Source organism: Trachypithecus francoisi, unplaced genomic scaffold (genome assembly GCF_009764315.1).
Source record: "Trachypithecus francoisi isolate TF-2019V2 unplaced genomic scaffold, Tfra_2.0 Lachesis_group6, whole genome shotgun sequence".
NCBI classification, from domain to species: domain Eukaryota; kingdom Metazoa; phylum Chordata; class Mammalia; order Primates; family Cercopithecidae; genus Trachypithecus; species Trachypithecus francoisi.
Window position 1 is genome coordinate 58,447,722 of NW_022681471.1, and position 16,371 is coordinate 58,464,092.

The 16,371-nt window shown below is 34.4% G+C and overlaps 1 protein-coding gene across 1 annotated transcript; it reads right to left on the bottom strand.

Annotated features, from left to right (window-relative positions):
• Positions 1 to 8,234: 8,234 nt before the first annotated feature.
• TGIF2LX (TGFB induced factor homeobox 2 like X-linked) lies at positions 8,235 to 9,625 on the bottom strand. The gene is given in 3 exon segments (XM_033201155.1): positions 8,235 to 9,144; positions 9,147 to 9,468; positions 9,565 to 9,625. Coding segments are annotated over 2 exon segments (747 nt in total). The 5' UTR covers positions 9,448 to 9,468; positions 9,565 to 9,625; the 3' UTR covers positions 8,235 to 8,698.
• Positions 9,626 to 16,371: the final 6,746 nt, after the last annotated feature.

The window sequence follows — 16,371 nt, forward strand, 5'->3', positions numbered from 1 at the left end:
ATGTATACATATGTAACAAACCTGCACGTTGTGCACATGTACCCTAGAACTTAAAGTATAATTATAATAAAAAGAAGACATTTATGCAGCCAACAGACATATGAAAAAAATGCTCATTACTGATCATTAGAGAAATGAAAATTAAAACCACAATGGGATACCATCTCACACCTGTTAGAATGGCAATCATTAAAAAGTCAGGAAACAACAGATTCTGGAGAGGTTGTGGAAAAATAGGAACACTTTTACACTGTTGGTGGGAGTGTAAATTGTTCAAGCATTGTGGAAGACAGTGTAGTGATTCCTCAAGGATCTAGAACTGGAAATACCACTTGACCCAACAGTCCCATTACTGGGCATATACCCAAAGTATTATAAATCATTCTATGATAAAGACACATGCACACATATGTTTACTGTGGCACTATTCACAATAGCAAAGACTTGGTACCAACCCAACTGTCCATCAATGATAGACTGGATTAAGAAAATGTGGCACATATACACCATGGAATACTATGCAGCCATAAAAAGGGATGAGTTCATGTCCTTTGTAGGGACATGGATGAAGCTGGAAACCATCATTCTGAGCAAACTATCACAAGATCAGAAAACCAAGCACCGCATGTTCTCACTCATAATTGGGAATGGAACAATGAGAACACATGGACACAGGGAGGGGAACATCACACACCAGGGCCTGTTGTGGGGTGGGGTCTTAGGGGAAGGATAACATTAGGAGAAATACCTAGTGTAGGTGATGGGTTGATGGATGCAGCCAACCACCAGGGCATGTGTATACCTATGTAACAAAACTGCATGTTCTGCACATGTAACTCAGAACTTAAAAGTATAATTTAAAAATTGGAGTAAACAATAAATATATACAAACTGCATTAGATTGAATTGATTATATTATTCAACTGGATACATATTAAAACTGCTTTTTGATTGGAGAAGTTCATACATGTCAAAATTTTCAATAATCTGATATCAGAGACACAATTTTATTATAACATCTTGTTTTTGATATATATAACAAAAAGACTATGTATCAAAAGGTTACAATAACTATAACAAGATTCCTATGCTCTCTATTTATTTTCATTTTTAGATTAGTGGCACAACGGAGAAATATTATGTTCAAGGTTTTTGTTATTGTTTATTATATAATTAGAAATAATTGTTACACTGAACAGTAGCATTGCTCAGTTTAGTAGCAAGTTTGGAAAATCCTTCAACAACATAAATATACCATGTTGATGGTGCTGGTATATTAATAATATGTCATTGATTAGTTATTACGAAGAAACAAAGTCATTTTAAAATACCCCAAAGGTTACAAGTTAAATCCTATTCATTTCTCATACTCTTAAGGATTCAGGTCAATCATTTATCTGAAGACATTGTGAAACTTGGGTTACTACAGTTGGCAAGGAGACAGTTAGGTCTAGAATTTAGACACTTGGCAGGGTTCAGAAACTAATTTTTGTGAACTGAAATTGCCATTTAAAAATGTTGTTTATTCATTTGAATGCATTTAGAGATGCCCTTTCTCACTACTTCTCATTCCTATGATAAATGATATGTTGGCTTCCTCTAGAATATATGGAAGTTTCTATTATTACATTTGTTTATTTAACCTACTAAAGCAATAAGGCATGAAAAGGTCTTCTGTCGTATGTTTCAGTGGCATTATTATTTATAAGCACATCTCCAGTGGTGTGATGTCAATGAAATCATTATTTGGCTATTACGGTTCTCCAATAATTAGTTCACAGCAAAATAAGTATAATTTAAAATATATAGTTTTAAAATACAAGGAAAAAAATAAATTTTCAATACATCTCTTGCCTAATATACTTTAAAAATGTTTCTTTCTTTTGAGAATTCAGGCTTATAAAGATGTTTCATTCTAAATCCCAGCATAAGATGGCTATAATGATTAGGGTACACATGTAAAATCTGGGTTTTTCTAAGGATTGCAATGGGACCCTCCTCTAACTTGAAACAGTATGTATATATGTTGGAATTTCTAGCGTTGGCAAAACTTTATCTTGGAATACCACAAACTTTGTCGGTACGAGATTTCTGTAGACAAAGAAGAAAATGGGCAGGACATAGACACATATCATCGATAATCTAACCTGTCACAGAAGGAGCTCTTTGGCACAATATACGGCAACAGAATTAGCTTTGTACCATCCCACTGAGGGATATAATTTCCTGTCTGAGGAACTGCTGTGAGAGGTGATACATTCAATGTTGCAGATGTTCCACATTCAAACACACAGGATAGATTTCACAAAAGCTGACTCTTAACAATGAATCTGTTATTATAAATGACAGATCACGATATGTTCATTTCATGCCAAAAATATCATTTTTGATTGCCATCTCAAATAACTAAGAAAAAAGTGAAATAGTATTATCTTTGATGGACAGTAGGGGGGAAGAGTCTTAGCTTCGTTAATTGAAAGCAGCTAAGTTTCATAGACCGTCTATTTTATTAGCTGCACAATTATGAATTCCACTTACAAAAATTTTGGAGTGTCAGGGAAAGATGAATCATATCTGACTCTAGAGATTATTATAATTAAGTCAGAAGTATAGGCAAGACTTATTATGGGCATTTATTTATAAACAGATAATTAAAATTTATAGAAATTTTCTTGGAAAGCTATATAATTTCCCATAATTTTCTTGTAGAGTGGTTTATTGAATGTCTTCATAATTATTCTATGTTACAGTTAACACCTTAAGTTAATTTCCTTAGTTTCCTTTATCCTGGAAGTTGGTCACTTGACCAAATAAAATCCTGATTTTTTCAGGTACTTTCATAATCATAAAATACTGATTTGGGAAAAATAACTTTGGTATTATAATATTCATGAACATTGACAACAGCTGCTTTTAGAGTCTCCTGAATTATTGTAATCATTTTGTTTATTAAAGGTCAAATTATTCTCTGAGATCTTTATGAAATACCCATAGTGTGTAAAAATACCATGATTATCTTATCAACTGTGATTCTACTTTCATAGTGAAGATTCTGCTGACACACTACATTAACTTGGAAGTAAAGCTTTTCTAGTTGGATTATTGGGTTTTCTGTCTCTAATACACACATACAAACACATACACACAAATGCATGCACACACACTCCTGTTATGAATCAAACCCATTACTGCTCTTCTGTTAAGTAGACTACTTAACATGGTTGGCAAAAAGGAGGATGGAAAAGAATTTCTAACATTACCTCACATATTTCTATTAAAAGTTTAATTACTTCATAGTTGTGCATGTTATTCTAATTCAATACAACATTTTGCTTGTTACTATAATTTTAGATTCTTAATTCTTTTAAGTTTTCATAAGCATATTGTATAAAACTTAATGATTATCTGGGGAAATATCAGAAAACTGAGGATATCTTTAATTAAGAGTAAAATAGTAAAAGTTTATATTATGATGTAGAGGTAAAAATTAATGTTCATATAAGTGCTTTATATTAAATTTACAGTAGCATGCAAAAAGAGCCCCTTTTTATACCTTTTACAAAATTATCATTGATTTCAATACTTCCTTATTAAACTTTTTCTAAATTATATCTTCAAAAGCAAAAGAAAGAACTTGAAGATACTTTAGGCTGTCTTTAGGATAATAAGGGGAAAAATAGCATTTCTGAAAAGATAGTAAAAGTAAAATAAATTATAAATTATAACTTTTTCATCATATTATATAATAAGCCAAGAAATAAATCTCTGTTAAGGATTTTAATATTTGAGAACTCCCTGCTCTATAACATGATTAATTATCCTATAAAAAACAATCATTTATTATACATTAGCATAACAAGGAATTACAGGTTGCAACATATAGACTATCTAGTAGAAAAATGCTGGTCCCCCATTGTTATTGTCTGTTTTATATAAAGAAATGCAAATTTAAAAGTCCAATACCACTTGTATCATTGAAGTAATGAAAATTGCTAAAATAAGATTAAAACATTATTGAAAGTGAAAATGAGCTCACAACAGGTTTAAATAGTTATGTTCTAAATCATATTTATCACATTTCCAATTTGCATTTTATGGAAAGCATTAAGTGTCATTCCAGATTAGACTTTTGGACTATCCAACCTGTTATTTGGCCTGTACAAACTATAGCAAAACTATATCAGGAAAGACCCTGTTTGACCTCATAGATTTCTTCCTTGATGGCTTCAGCCAGTGAATTTTACTTTTCCTTTAAAATTGATCTTAGCTTAGTTATCTATAATTTTTTGAAGTCCTTTTGAATTATGTTTCAGTGTGTTCTATATCATGAGGTTCTAAAAGCACAAAGTAACCATCCATAACTCCTTAAATAATCAATTATAATTGTATGCCTTCTCATGTCACAAACCACATTATTTGATCTACCTTCAGTTACCTTCTACCTGTTGCAAAAGATATGACATCTTTCTAGTAAATCCACATTACCTTACTCTTATTTTCCTCATTTTACCACGATGAACGAAAAAAGCCAAAAGGCAAATGGCAGATTTTTAACAGTAAATACATATACACAAAGCACCATTTCTTAAAAAAAAATTATAATACAAGTGCCTAGGTCCTTGAAATATAATAGGTGAAATGTAAATAGAACTAAATTTGATCAAATGTAAGAGTTGGGAGTATTTGAAAATCGAAAACCAATGTTTTAAGTGACCCAGTATAAACTTACTGAAGTGATTAAATCATGGCACACAAAGTATGCCCCTGCTAGCTAAGGAGATTATAGATAGATCAAATATATTATTTGCCTTAGTGTTCATTTAATAAAATATCCAGGAAAATTCCACTCCCATATTTTCCCTTTATTGCGATACACTGCATACATTAGAACATGTTATAATACGTGTAAAAGGCATTCTTGTCTTAATAAACAAACTAAAGTAAAATCCCTGGTATTGTATATTTAGTATAGTTTGAGATATATGAAAGAACATGAGTGAAGATGTCCTTTATGACTACATTGTTTATAAATGTGCTCTTATGCCAGAGGATTAAGAAACATTGAAATGACATCCCATTCTACGAATATCTTTCATATGAAATTCTTGAAGCACACACTGATGAATCTCACTTTCACATCAAGAGAAACAGACATAGTGAGGGCTGGGTGGAGGGATCACTGAAAAGAACAACTTTATTCATAACCAGTTATGTCTTATTCCTTATTAGAGCCACCCTATGGACTTTCTATTTATCCTACATTTTTTGACTGTATATTTCCCTCATTCCAAATAGATTAATAAAACTGTATCTTTCTTAAGAAAAAAAACAAACACCACATGTTTTCACTCATAAGTGGGAGTTGAACAATGAGAACACAGAGACACAGGGAGGGGAACATCACACACCAGGGCCTGTTGGGGGGTCGGAGACAAGGGGAGGGAGAACATTAGGACAAATATCTAATGCATACAGGGCTTAAAACCTAGATGATGGGTTGATAGGTGCAGCAAACCACCATGGCACATGTATACCTATATAACAAACCTGCACATTCTGCAATGTATACCTATGTAACAAACCTGCGTATTGTACATATGTATCCCAGAACTTAAAGCAAAATTTAAAAAGAAACTTACATAAGAAAACACAGGAAAATATCTTCATTATACCTAGGCAATGACAGATTTCTTAAATAAGGTACAAAGAGCACAACTCATAAAGGAAAACTGATAAATTTGCATATAATAACATTTGAAATTTTGTATGACAAAACACACCATAAACAAACTAGAAACACATGCACAGATTGGAAGAATTTTGCAGTTCCTATAGCAAAATAATTGTAATAGAATTTATGAAGAACTGCCACTAGATAAATAAGGCAAAGCAGAAAGGAAAAATGAAGCAATTGATTTCAACAGAAGAGGAAAAAATGGGTGGCAAAAGAAAAATATGTAAAGGTGTTCAATTTTGCTATTAATCAGACAAATGCAAATGAAAGCCATAATGGTAATCTGTTTTATACCTATTGGCTTGAGAAAAATTGAAAATTGAAATTATGTATTGGTAAAAGTGTAGAGGAATAGAAATTCTTGTACACTTCTGGAAATATAAATGACTCCCAATATTTTGGCAGAAAAAAAAAAAAGGAAAAAGAAAAAAATCCTAACCAAGATATTCTCAATGCTATCTTCACCTTTTCACTTCTACAAGACCGTTGTTTCAGAAACTCTTTAGCAGGTTTTACATAGTTCTCAAACTCAAATAACATGGAATTGGTGGTTAAGTTTTCCAAACTTAGTTCCTTTAGAAAATTATCCCCATTTCTCTCCACAAAGCGAAGAAGATTACAGCTTGCTAAATTTCACTCTTATAAAAAAAAAAAAATAGGCATAAAGAAGCTACAATTTCAAAGTGCTTAGAGCCTGGTGGAATCACAAACACACTTAGTCATCCTTTTACATGAAAAAAAAAATATTTATTTGACAAAAACTTCAACAATAAAAATTCTGTTGTATATGGTTCTTAATTTAACTAAACAACTGCTTCTTCTCCATGTTTGTAGCACAAAACCAAGAACAGTTCTCCCCAATTTCTTTCGATATAATACAGTTAAAGCTGGAACAAAACTGTAGACCACAATTCACCACTATAAAGTGCACAATGGAAATGGACAAATACCACTGTAATCCCAACAGATTCACCTTTGAATAAGTTCTACAGCAGCAATGATTTTACAATGATTCCACAGTCATTTTACAATAATAATCAAGTTATTAATAAACAAGTACTACAATAATCATTCTACAGGAACAGTCCAAGTGGCCTCAGCCTCTAGAAACAAGAGGAAACAAGCCTCTTACATTGTCTGTAAGAGCCTAAACAATAAGAAACTTCCTTTTTCAGACTTCAGCACTAAAGTTGCAATTAACTTCATTTTCAACTGAGAAAGAGAAAAGCCTGAGTCCTAAGACCTGTCAGACGTAAAACTTAGAAAGCTAGAGGACAAAGTAGTAAGGGTCCAGAAATGTGTGTATAGAAATAATCTAGGCTGAGTCTAGAAATCTTCCCACCCAGATAGCAAACTTCCTTTCCTTGAATAAGAGCCTTCTGTGTATCCATATGCAGAAAATGCTTTTTGCCAGGCACTATAAACAAAATGGTTTGGGCGTTTCCTTGAGTGTTTACAGGCCCCCCTCAGTAAGGTTACGATGAGTACTTTTATACCACTTCCTTCTAAATGCCCCTGGATCCATGTATGTCTTAGAAACCTCAACTCCTTCCTACTTTATTTCAGAAACAGCAGTTTGGGAATGTGGGCCTGTTTCCTTTCTGGTAACATGGAAACTTACAATATGTAGAGTAATAACTCATGACTATTGTTTGTTAAGATGCCTGAAGAAGATATGGTATCTTATATTTTAATTGCCAATAATGTGATAACAATATAAAAAATGGGTCCCAGAAGTAGAAAAATCATGATCTGTTTCACATTAGAGCAGAATCAGAATCAGGCTAGAGTCCAATTTATAGCCCCAGATTCCTCAGGTTTTAGCTCCCTAAAAGCAGAGAAGTAAAATTACAGCTCTCTGGGGTAGTATCTTTCTGTTCCTATCCTAGTGAAAATCTGTCTGTACTTGTGAAAAAGCTGCTTTTATAAGACAATAGGATTATTCTCATGCAGGACCTGTCTGAAGCTTTTAACATTCCTACCCCAATCCTTACCAAACCAATAATTTTAAAAGGAAAAATACATAAATGTATTAAAAAGATAAAAACAATATAATAGAATACCTAGAACTACTTTATTTTTTGCTGACATGTTCTATATGATTACTTTTCTTTCTTTTTAAATTATCTTCCTCCTTTGGTTTCCTCAAGGGAATTCTGTTGTCAGTTTTCTTTTGTTTTTGTTTTTTTTGCTAATTTTTGTTATGTTTTTACTTTGATGATTAAAATCAATAAAAAGTATTCACTAAAACCAACTAACCAACAACCAATAAGATAAAATTAACATTTAGAATTTTCTTACCTTTACTCAGACTTTTCACGGCTCAAAGCAGGAAGAGTTCACCTTTATCCAAGAAAATGTTCATGAATTTACTGTACTTTGGCTCTCAAAGTCAACCCCCTGCAAAGAATCACTACTTCTTCAAAACTGGGCAATAAATTGCACAAAGAGGAACATAAGAGTTGAGAGCTTCAGAAAACTCCAACAATAAAATGAGGGATGTTATAGCCATTTTTATAGAGACTTTCTTTTCTATGATTCGTACTAATAAACAGGGAAGATTACAGAGAGAGAGGGAGAAAGAGGGGTGACTTACTATATGTAGCAACCCTGGGATTAAGAAAGTTGACTAGAAAGCCAAAAACATTTGTCCTGAAATCTCAGCCTGACGTTTAATCTCAGATGTATTAGTCTGATGGTCTAAAGAATTCAAATCCAGGGGGAAGGAGAGTAAGAAATCTTTGCTACAGTGTTCATCATGATGGCACCTTAGTGTCTGTCACCTGGAAACACTGAAATATCTCACAGAATTTAGTCCCAATAATTAAGCTTGGTTCTCATAAAACCACTAGAAAGAAAGATGCCTCTATAAAAGGTAAGCAGACAAATAAGTTAGGGTGAACATAAACAGGTTTACCACAGTAGATAAGGGACCGACTACTTGGGTTTTTGGGACATCATCAATCATGGATTAGGCTCTTGTTGCTTCTCTAGCTCCAGCTCGGCAGCCCTTTGTACCGCTGCATCGACTAGCAGCTGGAAGCTGCTGAAGTCGGCGTACTCCTCTGGAGACACAGGTTCTGGAGAAGACGAGGACGTGATGTTAGAAACTTTGACCTTTTTCTTTGGTTGGGCTATCATGGTGAGCTTCTGGCTAGGGGCCGACTCCGGATCTGGTATCTTCTCTCCTGACATCTGGCCTTTTGGCAAGGACCACAGGGGCAGGCTTTGTGCATTATCTGAACCACAGGGCCCTGACTCGGCCGGCACAGACGCATCAGTGCTCTGCAGGTGGGTGGCATGGGCATCTTTGCTCGTTTTGTGGCCAACAATGGGGTCTTTTCCACTCCGTTGCAGCATATCCGGGAGAATGCGTCTGCGAGCATTGGTGAACCAGTTAGAAATCTGCGACAAGACAAATTGGTCTTCCTTGACAGCATTTGCTTCTGCGCTTCTGAAGGGTAGGCACTAAACCGATGCTTATACATCCAGTCACGGAGGATCTTAACGGACTCTGCTGGCAAGTATTCCTTGCGCTTCTTCTCGTGCTCTGGTAAGGCAAGAACTTTGCCTGTATCTGCGTTATTTTTCAACATGATTGAGGTGTCTCGGGCTGGCCTTTGGGTCTTCGCCGGGCTGTCTTTTTTTGCCTGCCGGCTGTCTTTTTCCACCCGGCTTCGGGTCTCGGCCCGGCGGTCCGCAGCGGCCTCCATATTCAAAGAGGCTTATCTTTACTGTATTGAGAATCACAGAAAACTGAGTTAGGACAAAGGTAGGTTTGGGAGAGCCACTTTAGAAAGCATGGGCAAGTCTCCAAGGGGAAGTCTCACCTGTTGTTTCGGAGGAAGAAAAACAGCGTTGCTAACAGAGTTCCTAAGAGCGGAGTTACGTATCTCAGTGACGTCACATCCTTTATTCTCCACGCCGCCCCTCCCCCACACTTCCGGGACTTCCCCTTTTCCCATAGTTCTTGAGTATTTTCTGTAACTTCCGATGCACTTGATTTTATGCAGTTTATAGCTCTCCAGAGTTTTCTCTGCTGTTGTCATCAGTTTCCACTAACTGACGAACTCTATTTCTATTAGTGTAAACACGCCTATCACTTTCTTCCTATTTGATTTTACTCTGGTATTGTTCTTCCCTCTTATTACTTTTAATTGTCTCACTGGCTCATCTAGATATATCAGGAACAAATTGTTGATTAGCTACTAACCTCAATAAAACAGTGTAACTACTGTACTTTGACTCCTCTCTTCCATTCTTCCACGTTCAAATCAGATATTAATAATAATTTTGAACTAGACTTTTGCTTTTGATGCCTTGCTGCTTAAATTTTTCTTCTCTATGGCCTTAAAATCTTTTGTCTTTTTTTTTTCTTTGATACGGAGTCTCGCTCTGTCGCCCAGATTGGAGTGCAGTGGCACAGTGGTGGCATCTTAGCTCACTGCAACCTCCGCCTCCTGGGTTCAAGCGATTCCCCTGCCTTAGCCTCCCGAGTAGCTGAGATTGCAGGCGCCTGTCACCACGCCCAGCTAATTTTTTGTATTTTTGGTACAGGTGGGGTTTCACCATATTAGCCGGGATGGTCTCCATATCCTGACCTCGTTAGGGCCATATCCACCTGCCTTGGCCCAAGTGCTGGGATTACAGGCGTGAGGTTCAGCGCCCAGCCAAAATCTTTGTCTTTTGAATGACTTTGCTATTGCCTGTCAGTACCACTGAGGTCTTTGTGTCTCTTCCTTGGACTCCGATATCTAGTTGTGATGTATCTCTTTAAACGTCAGTCAGAAATTGAGGGATCTTTTAGCAATGTGGAATAAGTGGAATAAGATAGAATTCAAGAAATAATGGTGACCACAGATAGTTTATTTAAATATTTCTTTTTAAATTTTCTTTTTTTTTTTTTTTTTTTTTTGAGATGAAGCCTTGCTCTGTCACCCAGGCTGGAGTGTAGTAGTGGCGCAATCTCAGCTCACTGCAACCTCAACCTCCCAGGTTCAACTGATTCTCCTGTTTCGGCCTCCCAAGTAGCTAGGATTACAGATGTGCACCACCACACCTGGCTAATTTTTGTATTTTTAGTAGAGACAAGGTTTCACCATGTTTGCCAGGCTGGTCTCGGACTCCTGACCTGCAGTGATCCACCCACCTCGGCCTCCCAAAGTGCTGGGATTACAGGTGTGAGCTACTGCAGCTGGCCAAATATTTCTTGATATTTCCAGCATGTAGAAATCACCCCATAAGTCAAATGAAAATAATTTGTAAATTTCAAATTTTTATTTCTAGTAGCTGAAAAATAAGGCTTGACTTTTTTCAAGAACACTATGATTCACTTTGAAGACAATTACCACCAGTATCAACTCTGATTCCTCAGTAATACTGTATGGTATTATTTATTTTTCATTTCAGATATTTTTCGGAGTCCTAGCTATCATCTTATGCAGCATATATTATCCACAGTTTCCTTTTGCCCTTAAGAGTTCTTCCTTGTCACTGGGCTGGATATCAGAATGTTGTCTACTGATCCTTTGGCTGTTGGTAATCTTCCTTATTGGTACTGACTTTCATCACTTAAAATTTATTGTAAGGGAGACCTACTGAAGAACACAATCAAATCTAATGAACAACTGAGTAAAGCTCCCAACGACGAATAATTGGGTATGTTGGATACAACTGAAGGTCTCAATGCTACTATTTCCACTGGACTTTTGGGCTTTTGAAACACAGAAGATAAGATTTTCTATGCATAGTAGAAACTCAATTCCTGCAACTGTTTCTCACCAACACATTTATGCTTCATGCTCGCTGAAAGTATTTTTGTGTGTCAGTATGACTTCTAGTAACTTGTCCTCCCTCACTTGTTACTCCTATATGTTCTTTCTGTCTATGGGGATTCAGGCCTCTGCTCAAGGATTGACGTAGAATTGCACATATTTAACGAATTACAGATTTCTTCTCACCGACATGATCCGGGTTCTTGATTTTTAATGTCTACTTTATGATTCCCCTCTAAAAAGAATATTATGATGGCTCAAAATTATTCCCAGGAGATTTGGAGACTGTCTTTTCCTTTACCAACAGATATAGGAATATGGAGAAATCTGGAAAGTAGGTGAGAAATTGGAAATGAATCCCATCGCTTTTGACACAAAAAAGTGACTTCCTTTCATGATGAAATAATTGAAATGCTGAATAGAAACTGTATTACTTTTCTTCATGTTTTTGGTGGTATGAAATTATGAATTATGGATATCTCTGAGGGAAAGATAGATTGCTTCCACCTACTTCTTTAAAACTTGTAAGAAGATAAAATGATCTAAATAGTGTCTATCAATTTTTATCTTCCTTTATTGTTTCTTTTTATGTGAAGTACACAGATCTCATTGTAAACAGTTTGTCTATTTATAAGCATTGATTTATTTACTTGTGACTCTGAAAAGTCCCTTCTCATGACTGCACTAGGGATGTCAATGGCATTACACTATAATAGACACTTTATTTCTCAAATTATGAAAGACCATTGTGAGACTGAGGTCCTTATTATTTTATTGCTTATTGTTTCCAGTAATATAATTTTCATATGAGTATTCTACAAACCAAATTATGTTGATCTACTTGTAGAGTTTTAGAGAAAGCTTAATTTTTGGCATCGAAGAAATGGGAGACTATAAAACCAAATTAAAAACCAAAACCAAGGCCTGGCACGGTGGCTCACGCCTGTAATCCCAACACTTTGGGAGGCCGAGGGGGGTGGATCATGAGGTAAGGAGTTCGAGACCAGCCTGGCCAACATAGTGAAACCCCTGTCTCTACTAAAAGTACAAAAAAGTAGCCGGGGGTGGTGGTGGGTACCTGTAATCTCAGCTACTTGGGAGGCTGAGGCAGGAGAATGACGTGAACCTGGGAGGCAGGGGTTGCAGTGAGCCGAGATTGTGCCATTGCACACAGCCTGGGTGACAGTGCAAGACTCCATTTCAAAAAAAAACAAACAAGCAAACAAACAAAAAAACAAAAACAAAAATCAAAGCACAGTGAACTAAGCAAAAATTGGTGATGTGGTAACTGAATTTCACCAACTCTAAAAATAAAGAATGTGTCCCGGGAAGCAGAGCTTGCAGTGAGTCAAGATCACGCCACTGCACTCCAGCCTGGTGACAGAGCAAGACTCCGTCTCAAAATAATAATAATAATAGTAATAATAATAATAAATAAATAAATAAATAAATAATAAATAAGACTGTTGTCAAGGGCATACCGCTTTTTTTATATCGTAAAGTATCTGGATAATTCCTGCCAGGTATTTTACACTTTGAAACGAATTGAAGAAACAGTCAGGAAACCAGCATTAAACCCCTATTGACAGAAATGGTGACATGTTAAGAGTAAGAAGTGTAGGAAGTTCTAGCAGATTCAATACCTTAATTTGGAGGGATGAAAGTTGGAAGTATGGCCTGACTGTAAGAGATACCATAAAATTATCCCCCAATAAGACTTATGGATCTTACAGCGTATTCTATTCATTTTCCTCAACTTAAGGAGCAAATGATTCTCTTTGTAAAAAGATGTAAAGAAAATGCTTTCCAGTTCTTTATAAATCTGGTATGACTCGGATGTGAAAATCTCACAAAGCATGACAGAAATATCTGTGGCAGATTCACTTATAAAATCATAAATTATTATTGAATAGAATGTACCTTCATGTAAAATATAAAACACATGAACAAATGGAAACATTATCTAAAATACAACATGATGTAACATTAGAATATATATTTTGAGAATTAATCACATTAATGGATAAAAGAAAAAATGTCATCTTGTTGGAGTTTGAGTAACTATTTTACTGAATTCAAAATAAATTTCTGGGCCAGGCACGGTGTCTCACGCCTATAATCCTAGCACTTTGGGAGGCTGAGAAGATGGATCACCTGAGGAGTTCGAGACTAGCCTGGCCAACATGACGATACCCCATCTCTACTAAAGAATACAAAATTAGTGAAGCGTGGTGATGTGCACCTGTAATCCCTACTTGGGAGTCTGAGGCAGGGAGAATTGCTTGAAACCCAGGAGGTGGAGGTTGCAGTAAGCCAAGTTGGTGCCACCGCACTACATCCAGCCAGGGCGAGAGAGCAAGACTCCATATCAAAAACAAATAAATAATAAATAAATTTATGATAAACATATTTTAATGAAATAGGGATAAAAGGATCCTTCCTTTTATACATAGATTAATAAAAAGTTAAAATCTCCAATATACAACCTTATACTTAACAGTAAAACAAAAATGATTCTTTCAATTTCATAAGTAAAGCAAAGGTGTTATTTTCACTACTATAACATTGCTTAGAAATTTGATCCAATAGAATTAATCAAACAAAAACAAATACAATAAATGTACTAAAAGGAGGAAAAATATTATTATTTGTTGATAGCATGATTTGCCACTTAGGAAATATCTAAAAATCAAAATCAATTGAGAAACTATTATAAATAATAAGAATTACGTAAGGTGGTCAGTTACAAACAAAAGATAAACATTAACATATATCAATATCGTAATTTAGAAAATATATTGGGAAAATTATCTAGTTCATAATCATATCAAGAATAAAGATACAAAAAGATATAGACCTAAAATTAGAAATTATTATCTACAACCTATTCAAAAAAAATAGAAAATTTTATTTAATAACATAAAATGGATGTTAATAAAAGTTAAAATACATTCTATTTTACCCTAGGAAATTTCACTATTTTAATACATTTAAGTCTCTTTAAATTTACTTTAATGACATATTCCTATCAAAATCACAAGTGATTTCCCATATGTTTTTGTGGTTTGACAGCTCATTTCTTTTTAGCCCTGAATAATATTCCATTATATGGCTATATCACAGTTTATCTATCCACCCTACTGAAGGACATCTTGATTGCTTTCAAGTTTAGGAACTTATGAAGAAACATCCATGTGCAGGTTATTGCGTGGGCATACATTTTCAACTCATTTGGAGAAATTTCAGAGATTGCAATTGCTAGATTATGGTGGTAAGAACATGTTTCATTCTTTAAGGGACTGCCCGACTGTCTTCTAAAGTGGCTGTACTATTTTTCATTCTCACCAACAATGAATGAGAATTCCTGTTGTTTCACATTCTCACCAGCTTTTGATGTCCGTATTGTTGATTTTGGTCATTCTACTAGATGTGTAGTAGTATCTCATTGATTTATATTGCAATTCCCTAATGACTTCTGCATCTTTTTTTTCATGCTTATATAAAAATCAATATATCTTCTTTGGTGAGGTGTCTGTTTAGATCTTTTGACGATTTTTAATCAGATTGGTTTCTTCGGTTGAGTTTCAAGAGTTTTTCCGTATATTTTGAATACCAGTTCACTACCAAGTATATTTTTTTAAATATTTTCTGCTAGTATGTGCCTTGTTTCTTAATTTTCTTAACCGTGTTTTTCACAGAACAAAATGTTTTCATTTTAATTAAATTCAACTTATAAATTATTTTTTTCATAGATTGTACATATGATGCTGAACTTAAAATGACCTCACCAAAACTGAGGCCATCTAAATTTTCTCCTATGTTATTTTCTAAGTGTTTCATAATTTTGCACTTTACATTTAGTTCTATGATATATTTTAGGTTAATTTTTGTAAAAGTTGTAAGTACTGTGTATTCATCTTAAACTAATCTGCATCCTTATAATATATATCTCTTGTAGAATTCCTTGTATTTGTCTTGATCTTTTGTACAATCTGAAAATTGCTTCTATTTAATTGGAGCTATTAATCTTCTTATATTTAATATAATAATAATAGTTATATTTGGTCTACCACTTTAATATTTACCTTTTTACAACATATTTTTGTTTCTCTGTTTTCCTTTATTGTCTTCTTTTTAGTTCATTAAACATTTGTTAGCATTTAATATTAACATCTATTAGCTTTCTGATATACCTGTTACAATTACATTTCAGAGGTGTCTCTAGTGATAGCAATATATATTTTTAAGTTTTTACAGTCTCCATAGATTTCGTATTCTACCACTTTGCAAAAAATATAAGAACATTGTGCTTGGATATGTTCATTCTCTATACCTCTATCTTCTTTTTATAGTTTTCATGTGTATTATATCTAAATATGTTCAGAACTATATTAAAATGTTATAACTTTGGTTTTAATCAATTATGTGTCCATTTAAGTAATTAAAAGGAAATACAGTGTGTTAGTTTCCTGACATCTTCAGAATTTTCTGTGTTTTCTGTTCATACCTAAAAGTCTGATTTATATCTGGAATACTCTTCAGCCAGAAAAACTTTCTGTAGCAGTTATTCTCAGGTATTTATAGAGATGACAGATTTTTTTATAATTTAGTTTTTATTTTTGGAATACGTCTTCACTTCACTTCCATTATTAAAGGATATTTTTGCTAGATATAGAATCAGATTTTCAGTTAATGGTTTTATTTATTGTTGAGCCCATTAAAAATCTCCCTCCACTGCCTTTCGTTTTCATTATTTCCGAATTATAGTCATAACTGATTCACATTTTTCATGGCCTTTTAAGGTCAGTTTTCAGTTGTCTGAAAATGATTTATTTTCTGTTTATTGTCTCTTCTTCAAGTTGT